The following is a 12,456-nucleotide window of genomic DNA, read 5'->3' on the forward strand; positions in this document are numbered from 1 at the left end:
CTTGTTATACAGACTGGCGTCATAGAGTCAAGCAGCACAGTCGGCGTGTTGAAATGGCGTCGTTGTCAAATCCTCCACACCTGTATCACCTGTATCCTCAATACCTGTATCACCTGTATCCTTCACACCTGTATCATCTATGTCCTCCATACCTGTATCACCTGTATCACCTGTATCCTCCACACCTGTATCACCTGTGTCCTCCACATCTGTATCATCTAGGCCTCCACATTTGTATCCACCACACCTGTATCACCTGTGTCCTCCACACTTGTATCATATGTGTCCTCCACACCTGTATCACCTGTGTCCTCCACACCTGTATCATATATGTACCCCACACCTGTATCACCTGTGTCCTCCACATCTGTATCATCTACGTCCTCCACATCTGTATCATCTACGTCCTCCACATTTGTATCCACCACACCTGTATCACCTGTGTCCTCCGCACCTGTATCATCTACGTCCTCCACATCTGTATCCACCACACCTGTATCACATGTGTCCTCCACACCTGTATAACCTGTGTCCTCCACACCTGTATCACCTGTGTCCTCCACACCTGTATCATCTGTGTCCTCCACACCTGTATCACCTGTGTCCTCCACACCTGTATCACCTGTGTCCTCCACACCTGTATCATCTGTGTCCTCCACACCTGTATCACCTGTGTCCTCCACACCTGTATCATCTGTGTCCTCCACACCTGTATCATCTGTGTCCTCCACACCTGTATCACCTGTGTCCTCCACACCTGTATCATCTGTGTCCTCCACACCTGTATCATCTGTGTCCTCCACACCTGTATCACCTGTGTCCTCCACACCTGTATCATCTGTGTCCTCCACACCTGTATCATCTGTGTCCTCCACACCTGTATCACCTGTGTCCTCCACACCTGTATCATCTGTGTCCTCCACACCTGTATCATCTGTGTCCTCCACACCTGTATCATCTGTGTCCTCCACACCTGTATCATCTGTGTCCTCCACACCTGTATCATCTGTGTCCTCCACACCTGTATCATCTGTGTCCTCCACACCTGTATCATCTGTGTCCTCCACACCTGTATCATCTGTGTCCTCCACACCTGTATCATCTGTGTCCTCCACACCTGTATCATCTGTGTCCTCCACACCTGTATCATCTGTGTCCTCCACACCTGTATCATCTGTGTCCTCCACACCTGTATCATCTGTGTCCTCCACACCTGTATCATCTGTGTCCTCCACACCTGTATCATCTGTGTCCTCCACACCTGTATCATCTGTGTCCTCCACACCTGTATCATCTGTGTCCTCCACACCTGTATCATCTGTGTCCTCCACACCTGTATCATCTGTGTCCTCCACACCTGTATCATAGGTGTCCTCCACACCTGTATCATCTGTGTCCTCCACACCTGTATCATAGGTGTCCTCCACACCTGTATCATCTGTGTCCTCCACACCTGTATCATCTGTGTCCTCCACACCTGTATCATCTGTGTCCTCCACACCTGTATCATCTGTGTCCTCCACACCTGTATCATCTGTGTCCTCCACACCTGTATCATCTGTGTCCTCCACACCTGTATCATCTGTGTCCTCCACACCTGTATCATCTGTGTCCTCCACACCTGTATCATCTGTGTCCTCCACACCTGTATCATCTGTGTCCTCCACACCTGTATCATCTGTGTCCTCCACACCTGTATCATCTGTGTCCTCCACACCTGTATCATCTGTGTCCTCCACACCTGTATCATCTGTGTCCTCCACACCTGTATCATCTGTGTCCTCCACACCTGTATCATCTGTGTCCTCCACACCTGTATCATCTGTATCCTCCACACCTGTATCATAGGTGTTCTCCACACCTGTATCATCTGTATCCTCCGCACCTGTATCACCTGTGTCCTCCACACCTGTATCACCTGTGTCCTCCACACCTGTATCATCTGTATCCTCCGCACCTGTATCATAGGTGTTCTCCACACCTGTATCATCTGTATCCTCCGCACCTGTATCAATTTTGAGAGTTCCATGACAATTGTTTCAAACCATCCCTGGTTTTCTTAATAAAAGGAAAGAAATTTCAATGCATACTTAATGCATCATAAATTGATTTTGATAAACGATAACTCGTTTTCAAATGTTTGTCCAATATTTCATAATATTCATTATTTTTACGCTAACATGTTAAGAATATCCTCCTGTTTGAAAGGAACCATAGCAACATCGACCGTTTTATCGATATCCATGGCCCTAAATGACTAACATTGTCGATGGATCGTAAAACAATACAAAACAAAAATCTTGACATTCAATTATCTTAAGGGAAAAGGAAAGTGATTTTGCCTGTAAAATTTGACTGTTGCCACTCACGCGCAGGTAATGTCTATATACAGATATACATTTTATATATAGTTCCTGACTCAAAGCCCCTAACTCTGTTGCAATTAGTTTGATATTTTCCAATGAATGGACTAGAAGGCTTGTGTTGCCTCTGGATCAGTAGGATTCACCCCAGCGGTCGCCTTTTGCATATTTTCTCTGAGAAAATGACGGTAAAATAATGTGTTGAGAAAATCATCTTACAATTGATCAAAAGGTATTCTAAAATGTATAGTAATTTACGGAAAGTTGAAAAATGAACAATTTGAAGTATCCCCTACTTAAAATAATCCATACAAAATAAATGTCTTTCTCTCCGTTTAAAAGACAATGTCGAAGTTTCGTTATAAATATACAGTATTCCACATACATGATCCTTTGTTGGTAAAAGAACTCTTAAATACGTTTGTTTGAAATAAAGGTAGGCAAATCAACAAGTTGTTAGACATTGACCTTGTAAATTTTGTCTAGGCATCCGTAGTATACTTAATTAAAATTGCGAAGATATTTAGGGACCAGTCTATTTATAACTTTCTACATACAATCTTAATGATCGTGTTTAGGAACTTTTTGAAAAAGGCAGCCAGTTAAAGCTTTTATAATTGTCACTGGGTGAAGTAAAAATATCACTGGGTCGAGTATCATTGTCATTGGGTGGAGTATAAATGTCACTGGGTGGAGTATAATTGTCACTGGGTGGAGTATAATTGTCACTGGGTGGAGTATAATTGTCACTGGGTGGAGTATAAATGTCACTGGGTGGAGTATAATTGTCACTGGGTGGAGTATAATTGTCACTGGGTGGAGTATAAATGTCACTGGGTGGAGTATAATTGTCACTGGGTGGAGTATAATTGTCACTAGGTGGAGTATAAATGTCACTGGGTGGAGTATAATTGTCACTGGGTGGAGTATAAATGTCACTGGGTGGAGTATAATTGTCACTGGGTGGAGTATAATTGTCACTGGGTGGAGTATAATTGTCACTGGGTGGAGTATAAATGTCACTGGGTGGAGTATAATTGTCACTGGGTGGAGTATAAATGTCACTGGGTGGAGTATAATTGTCACTGGGTGGAGTATAATTGTCACTGGGTGGAGTATAAATGTCACTGGGTGGAGTATAATTGTCACTGGGTGGAGTATAAATGTCACTGGGTGGAGTATAATTGTCACTGGGTGGAGTATAAATGTCACTGGGTGGAGTATAATTGTCACTGGGTGGAGTATAAATGTCACTGGGTGGAGTATAATTGTCACTGGGTGGAGTATAATTGTCACTAGGTGGAGTATAAATGTCACTGGGTGGAGTATTATTGTAACTGGGTGGAGTATAATTGTCACTGAGTGGAGTATAATTGTCACTGGGTGGAATATAAATGTCACTGGGTGGAGTATAATTGTCACTGGGTGGAGTATAAATGTCACTGGATGGAGTATAATTGTCACTGGGTGGAGTATAATTGTCACTGAGTGAAGTATAATTGTCACTGGGTGGAGTATAATTGTCCCTTGGTAGAGAATAAATGTCACTGGGTGGAATATAATTGTCACTGGGTGGAGTATAATTGTCACCGGGTGGAGTATAATTGTCTCTAGGTGGAGTATAAATGTCACTTGGTGGAGTATAATTGTCACTGGGTGGAGTATAAATGTCACTGGGTGGAGTATAATTGTCACTGGGTGGAGTATAAATGTCACTGGGTGGAGTATAATTGTCACTGGGTGGAGTATAATTGTCACTGGGTGGAGTATAAATGTCACTGGGTGGAGTATAATTGTCACTGGGTGGAGTATAATTGTCACTGGGTGGAGTATAAATGTCACTGGGTGGAGTATAATTGTCACTGGGTGGAGTATAATTGTCACTGGGTGGAGTATAAATGTCACTGGGTGGAGTATAATTGTCACTGGGTGGAGTATAATTGTCACTGGGTGGAGTATAAATGTCACTGGGTGGAGTATAATTGTCACTGGGTGGAGTATAATTGTCACTGGGTGGAGTATAAATGTCACTGGGTGGAGTATAATTGTCACTGGGTGGAGTATAATTGTCACTAGGTGGAGTATAAATGTCACTGGGTGGAGTATTATTGTAACTGGGTGGAGTATAATTGTCACTGAGTGGAGTATAATTGTCACTGGGTGGAATATAAATGTCACTGGGTGGAGTATAATTGTCACTGGGTGGAGTATAAATGTCACTGGATGGAGTATAATTGTCACCGGGTGGAGTATAATTGCCACTAGGTGGAGTATAAATGTCACTGGGTGGAGTATAATTGTCACTGTGTGGAGTATAATTGTCACTAGGTGGAGTATAAATGTCACTGGGTGGAGTATAATTGTCACTGGGTGGAGTACAATTGTCACTGGGTGGAGTATAATTGTCACCGGGTGGAGTATAATGTCACTAGGAGTATAATTGTCACTGGGTGGAGTATAATTGTCACTGGGTGGAGTATAATTGTCACTGGTTGGAGTATAATTGTCACTGGGTGGAGTATAAATGTCACTAGGTGGGGTATAAATGTCACTGGGTTAAGTATACTTGTCACTGGGTGGAGTATAAATGTCACTGGGTGGAGTATAATTGTCACTGGGTGGAGTACAATTGTCACTGGGTGGGGTATAATTGTCACTGGTTGTAGTATAATTGTCACTGGGTGGAGTATAATTGTCACTGGGTGGAGTTTGTACTTATTTGAGAGACTGTTAAATGTTTGTTTCGTATTGATGATAGTTGTCACGGGATCTTGTTCAAAAGGTCCTTTTATGTCTAAAGTCACAGTGTCATTCATAACGACACACTGTTGCCGATTGTTTGCCCTTACGTTAGTATGTGCAGATAAATATAGATTGCTAGTAAATATAGTTGTGTATAGCATCACCGGACTAGTCAATAGACCGAACTGTGGTATATAATTAATGTACATGCGTGAAAAACCGTTTTAGCGAGGTAAACCATTAACACACAAAATGAACATCAGAGTACCGAGTCTCGATCCCTGGGACATACGTATACCCACTAGGAGCTGTTGAGTACAGGAAAAGCAGAGACTGGTCTATTATTTTACGGAGGCTCCACACTTTGAAAGTAACCAGCGAAATTCGTTGAATCTTTCATATAATGGTTATGCAACTATGTAGAGTTGATTTTATTAAAATCTTAGCATTCCAACAGTTAAGGGACTTTTTGGGAAACAAATACCTAAATTGAGTTTACGTCAGTTTTAATATTTTCCGTTTTTTTGTGTGTGTGGCATTGTTCGGAACCATAACAACAATAAAAAATGAAAAGAAGCATTGCTTATTAACTTAACAAATATTTTATTTATTGCAAAATATATAAAACACGTTACACAAATTGTTTTTTTTTATCAAAATTGCACGGATGAAAGTGATTATCTACGAGCTAAAAGCAAACAGGACACAAAGATCCGTACATAAAGAGTGGGAAATTGAACAAAATAAACACGATGACTTTATAATTTATTTATTTTACATTTTACAATCACTTTGATCCTGGTGAGATTTGTGATCCTTTTTGCAGAGGGATATATCAAAGTGATGGAAATAAATTAATATTATTATATTAAAATTGTCAATTTATTGTTCTTTTATTTAACTAAATTACTCTCAGTCATGTACACTTTTGACATCATCTCACAGCCCGCTAACGCACGGTAGGTACATATTTGCGACCAGAGGCTATAGCTCTCACGTGATCTTGATATTTTACAAAACACTATTTTCACAGAGTAAGTGCATTGCATTTGTACAATCGACAGAGCGAAAACTCGCTCAACAGCGAATATCGTAACGACATCGAGCTTGTGAACTCGTGTAAGCACGTGATATGCACATGTGAGGTCGGTACACACATTACATCTGTCTGCATTCCATGCGCTTCATATATGACCTTCTTGAAGTCGTCTGGTCTCATGTCAGTGTCTTCCTGCGAGTCAGTTTTTGGAAGTTTAATCCTATAGTACGCTTGATTACACATTTCCAAACAAAATCTCGATATTGGATGTTGACATATCATGGTCACGCACGTGTACTATTGTTTACCCGAGGTTACCATGATTTACACTGCGGTATTGAAATGACCGATACGCAATATCGAAATGACGACACGGTGTACATGCACATTTCGTTCGAGATAATTGAGTCCGAGCTGTACTTTTTCCGGAAGTACGTCACGAAAATGGACACTAATGACGATAATAATAAAAAATAATATACAACATTTGATATAGCGCCCTATCTAGATAACATAAGCCACTCTAAAGCGCTTTACAGTACATGGATATACAATTAATACAGTTAGGATATACAATTTTTGAGGAATTCGCAGGAGCTGCCTTATCAGGACGTGCTAACTACTAGTCCTATGCCACCTAGCTAATATCTCCCTATGTGTGTATGCCTGCGTGTGTGCTGGAGATGTATTGTGTTCTGTTTGTAGTGGGACCGTGCTTCCAACAGCATCTTTTCTAATGCCACCTCACTTGAATGCTACATCACAGATACCACAACATCCACCCCAGACCATCTTTTTAGCTCACCTGGTCCGAAGGACCATGGTGAGCTTATGCCATACCGCAGCGTCCGTCCGTCCGTGCGTCGTCGGTCCGTCAACTTTCCCTTTAAAACGGCCAAGTAGATTTTGAAGCATCCTTTGGTGAAGGGGAACCAATTTTGTATAAACTGCGGGTCTGGCTCCCAGGGGCCTTAGGGACGGGGCCCAATAGGGGAAACATAGCAAATTCTTTAAAATCCTTCTTATTCTGTAGGAATGAAAGGATTTGGTCCATATTTGGTCTGAAGCATTCTTGGGTGAAGGGTAAATAATTTTGTATAAACGGTGGGTCTTGCCTCCTGGGGGTTGAGGGGTCGGGCCGAATAGGGAAATTATAGCAAATGTTTTAAAATCCTCGTCCTTCTGTAAGAATGAAAGGATTTGTTCCATATTTGGTGTGAAGCATCCTTTGGTGAAGGGGAACCAATTTTGTATAAACCGTGGGTGTGGTCTCCCAGGGGCCTGAGGGGCGGGGCCAATTAGGGGAAACATAGCAAATTATTCTTTAAAATCCTTCTTTTTCTGTAGGAATGAAAGGATTTGTTCCATATTTGGTGTGGAGCATCCTGGGGTAAAGTTGAACCAATTTTGTATAAACCGTGGATGTGGCCCCCCTGGGACCTGAGGGGCGGGGCCAATATGGGAAATAGAAGTAAAACATTTAAAATCCTTTTTCTACCATAGGGATTAAGGAATGTTATCCTAATTTAGTCTGGAGCTTCCTTGGCCCAAGGGGACTCAGTTTTGTATAAGCAGTGGTTGTGGTCTCCCAGGGGACAGAAGGGCGAGGCCCAATAGGAGAAATAGAGGTAAAACCTTTAAAATCCTTCTTCGACCATCGGGATTAAGGGATTTTATCATTATTTAGTCTTGAGCATCCTTGGGCCAAGGGGTCTTAATTTTGTATAAACGGTGGGTATGACCCCCATAGGGGTGGGGCTCTGTTTAAAGATTGTTCTCGCTATATCTCAAGAACTGGATGGATCTTTCTGAAATTTAATATGTACTTACAGCACCTTCCATGGAGTGCTTTATCTTTACTTCATACAAATTATTTTAAACATATTCATGTGAGCGATTCAGGCCCTCTGGGCCTCTTGTTTTAACAAAGGGCATACTCTTGTTAAGTTCTCATCTATATTAGGAATATTAGGAAATGTTTAAGTTTCAGTGCAACAACTCCATATTTTGTTCAAAACTCGAGCCATGTTTTCGGCACATAATCTTAAAATTACTACACTGATATCATCCAAACCAGATTTTGACAACAAACGAAACATCCATTTGCAATATAAAAAAATGTATCGCCACCAAGTTATTCTACAGTATATAATTATACTATTTGAATAGCAAATTAATTCCTTAATTCACCATTCACCAATCGTTGTTCTCTGATTGGTGGATATATATATATTTATCGGTTACAAAAGAAATATTAACTGAAAACCTGAAAGTATATTATCCGTGGAATGAAATATCCAATATACCATGGTATAGTTTGTACATGTGTGTGCCTCGTGTGGTCCTCCTCTGAAGCTTCACTTTCAGTGTGTGTTGTCCAAGTTCGGTCGATACAAAAGCCACCTTGCTCAGTACAGCGAGTAAAGCAATTGTTATAGCGGTCATTTTAACCTCTCCATCCACTCATTCGTGTGTGGTTCCCTGTTATGATGGGTTTAGTAAGACCTGGTTCGTATACATTAAACCGTTATCACGCTCAGACCCAGATTTTATGCTCAATTAATAAAACAAATGCTTTTGTCAATGGGAAAGACTTCAAGTCGACCACTGTTTTCGATGTTTACACCTAACTGTTGACCATGTAACACTGTTTTCGATGTTAACACTTGACTGTTGACCATGTTACACTGTTTTCGATGTTAACACCTGACTGTTGACCATGTTACACTGTTTTCGATGTTAACACCTGACTGTTGACCATGTTACACTGTTTTCGATGTAAACACATGACTGTTGACCATGTAACACTGTTTTCGATGTTTACACCTGACTGTTGACCATGTTACACTGTTTTCGATGTTTACACCTGACTGTTGACCTTGTTACACTGTTTTCGATGTTTACACCAGACTGTTGACCATGTTACACTGTTTTCGATGTTAACACATGACTGTTGACCATGTTCCACTGATTTCGATGTTTACACCTGACTGTTGACCTTGTTACACTGTTTTCGATGTTTACACCAGACTGTTGATCATGTTACACTGTTTTCGATGTTTACACCTGACTGTTGACCATGTTACACTGTTTTCGATGTTTACACCTGACTGTTGACCATGTTACACTGTTTTCGATGTTTACACCTGACTGTTGACCTTGTTACACTGTTTTCGATGTTTACACCAGACTGTTGACCATGTTACCCTGTTTTCGATGTTTACACCTGACTGTTGACCATGTTATACTGTTTTCGATGTTTACACCTGACTGCTGACCATGTTACACTGTTTTCTATGTTTACACCTGACTGTTGACCATGTTACACTGTTTTCGATGTTTACGCCATACTGTTGACCATGTTACACTATTTTCGATGTTTACACCTGACTGTTGACCATGTTACACTGTTTTCGATGTTCACACCTGACTGTTGACCATGTTACAATGTTTTCGATGTTTACACCTGACTGTTGACCATGTTACCCTGTTTTCGATGTTTACACCTGACTGATGACCATGTTACACTGTTTTCGATGTTTACGCCTTACTGTTGACCATGTTACACTATTTTCGATGTTTACACCTGACTGTTGAGCATGTTACACTGTTTTCGATGTTTACAACTGACTGTTGACCATGTTACACTGTTTTAGATGTTTACACCTGACTGTTGACCAGGTTACACTGTTTTCGATGTTTACACCTGACTGTTGACCATGTTAGCTTGAGCACACAATTCATGTTTGAGCAGGAAAACAGTTTCATGAATACAGGCCCTGGCTTCAGTTTTAACCAATAACTCCACATAACATAGGACTGATCACTGTTCACATAACATGTTTCTCCTGCCCCTACTTTACTTGTACGATCCTGACGAATCAAATCATAATTGATTAAATGAAAAATCGTGTCGTCATGTTTATCATTAAACCATGTTTCTTAAACCCTAGTCTGCATTCCAGGTCTACTAGTGTTGACGTCATCAGATATGTTGCACAAATATTTCATGATGTAACTTTTAATTCTTTTACCTTGGAATACATTTAAAAAATCAGAATAAATGCCATCTCCATTCCAGGTGTCACAAGCACTATCGGTGGATTTACCACAGAGTATGTGTTGATCAACTGAAAGGCAATCCTCGTGCCGTGTGTATAGGTTCCACAGAATTACATGATAAATAGTGTGCTTATTATTCACTAGGGACGTCCTTTGGGTATTATACATCCTATCATTCAAAAAATGAGATTTTTAACATTTAATCCGGCCAGATCTTTGCAGTGTAAATGGTATCCACAAGTTCCTGTTTAAATAGAATACCACCAGGCGTACTTAATAACACGACATGATACCGACAGCCATCTTAATCAATGAAAATATCCAATAACATTCCCTCGTGTTAATATTTAAAAAACACCCTGGTATGTCCATACACAGGTTATGGGTCACTCTACTTAATGCAGGTTGCTTGATTTTAACTACAGTTTATGCGTCTGTGGTTACCTTAATATTTTCTCATCTGAAACATTAACAAAATACATAAAATAAAAGAGAAAACCATGCCAACAAAAACATAATTCGAACTCAAAATCGCTAAAACTTGGGAAGGATAAGAGCATTTTACAAGGAGACCTTTGAAAAGGTACCAGGAGAATAAGACCATGTGTTCCTGAAGGGTTAGCGACTACTGCCTCATCGGCAACATTTGCCACGTAAATCTAGGTCAAATCCAGGTAATGTCACGTCCTCGTGCAGAGACTATGTTAGTAACAATAAAACCACAAGTCCCACAAATGAGCATACTGAAACACATCGACATTCATAACACACAATGATTGAATAGCATATTTCATGATGAGATCATGGTGACGACCGAGAAACTTGTCAATAGTCTTCATGAACCTGCATGTTTTGGAAACCTGTGTTGCAAGATGGTCCACCAGCATTCGACATCTACTAGTATCACGGAAGCCAGGCAATGCGGGGCAATGACGTTATCATCAAGAACGGGAAAATTCACGATAGGAGAATCGGAATCATCCCGCAATCGTACAGCTTAGAGGCAAGTCGTCCCTTTTGATCATGTTGTAAATATCGAGGAAGAAGTAGAAGAGTCTGTTGTGTCTATGATTTTAAGCTAATGAGGGCATATGCCGTCGAGGTGGTCAATAATGTTATTGTTTTTAAAGACAGCGCATCGTCGATATATCTGAATATAGAATTAAAGGACAAAGAATGGCTATTGTTACTAGCCCCGATAGGCTAATCAAGAGAATCGGCCTCATATAAGCCGAACATTGTGTGACTGCAGTGTTCCCATTGTAGAGTAGAGAGAAAAGTCCGTGTCTGCAGTGTCCCCATTGTAGAGTATGAACTGTCCGTGTCTGCAGTGTTCCAATTGTAGAGTATGAACTGTCCGTGTCTGCAGTGTTCCCATTGTAGAGTATGAACTGTCCGTGTCTGCAATCTTACCATTGTAGAGTATGAACTGTTCGTGTCTGCAATGTTCCCATTGTAGAGTATGAACTGTCCGTGTCTGCCATCTTACCATTGTAGAGTATTAACTGTTCGTGTCTGCAGTGTTCCAATTGTAGAATATGAACTGCCCGTGTCCGCAGTGTTCCCATTGTACAGTATGAACTGTCCGTGTCTGCCATCTTACCATTGTAGAGTATGAACTGTCCGTGACTGCAGTGTTCCAATTGTAGAGTATGAACTGTCCGTGTCTGCAGTGTCCCCATTGTAGAGTATGAACTGCCCGTGTCTGCAGTGTTCCCATTGTAGAGTATGAACACTCCATGACTGCAGTGTTCCCATTGTTTAGTATGAACAGTTCGTGTCTCCTGTGTTCCCATTGTAGAGTATGAACAGTTCGTATTTGCAGTGTTCCCATTGTAGAGTATGAACAGTTCGTGTCTCCTGTGTTCCCATTGTAGAGTAGAGCGAACAGTTCGTGTCTCCAGTGTTCCCATTGTAGAGTATGGCGAAAAGGGAAAGGAACCTATGCTAACAAACCCCGTAAGGTTTTTGCCAGGTGTTTATAGGGTCCTGTTCCCAGTCTTGAAAAATGATCCTGCATGTTCCCAATTTCAGTCTTCATTTTCCTAAATGGATTTGAAAGCATGTTTATACAAGTTTCCAGTCGTTGCAACGTGCAACGTTCAAAGTATTATCCGTCCATGGAGGAGCATTTGAAATTGAATAAATAAAAACACTGAAAATTGATCAGTTAATTTATTTCTCCACATTTTTCTGTAAAAACTAGCTAGAAGAAAACTTTTTTTGCAAATAGTATTGCAGTCCCCCCCC

At 40.9% G+C, this 12,456-nt stretch overlaps 2 protein-coding genes across 4 annotated transcripts in view; one reads left to right on the forward strand and one right to left on the reverse strand.

The window, feature by feature from the left end:
- LOC110460313 (microtubule-associated protein 4-like) overlaps positions 1-12,456 on the forward strand; it is a 203,381-nt gene that overhangs the window by 1,834 nt on the left and 189,091 nt on the right. The gene's annotated exons all lie outside the window — the stretch shown is intronic.
- LOC110460327 (mucin-2-like) lies at positions 219-11,804 on the reverse strand. The gene is made up of 3 exons (XM_021513166.1): positions 11,620-11,804; positions 3,009-4,666; positions 219-2,005 (listed from the first exon to the last, which is right to left on the reverse strand). Exons 1-3 carry the CDS (start codon positions 11,802-11,804, stop codon positions 219-221), a joined length of 3,630 nt encoding a protein of 1,209 aa, XP_021368841.1.

Source organism: Mizuhopecten yessoensis, unplaced genomic scaffold (assembly GCF_002113885.1).
Source record: "Mizuhopecten yessoensis strain PY_sf001 unplaced genomic scaffold, ASM211388v2 scaffold10359, whole genome shotgun sequence".
Taxonomy (NCBI): Eukaryota; Metazoa; Mollusca; class Bivalvia; order Pectinida; family Pectinidae; genus Mizuhopecten; species Mizuhopecten yessoensis.

Coding starts and splice junctions, on each gene's coding strand:
- LOC110460327 (XM_021513166.1), bottom strand. CDS start 11,804: ATGGCAGACACGGACAGTTCATACTGTACAATGGGAACACTGCGGACA. Junction 4,667..11,619: donor ACAGTTCATACTCTACAATG/GTAAGATTGCAG, acceptor TACTCCACACAG/TGACAATTATACTCCACCCA. Junction 2,006..3,008: donor TGACAATGATACTCGACCCA/GTGATATTTTTA, acceptor AAATTGATACAG/GTGCGGAGGATACAGATGAT.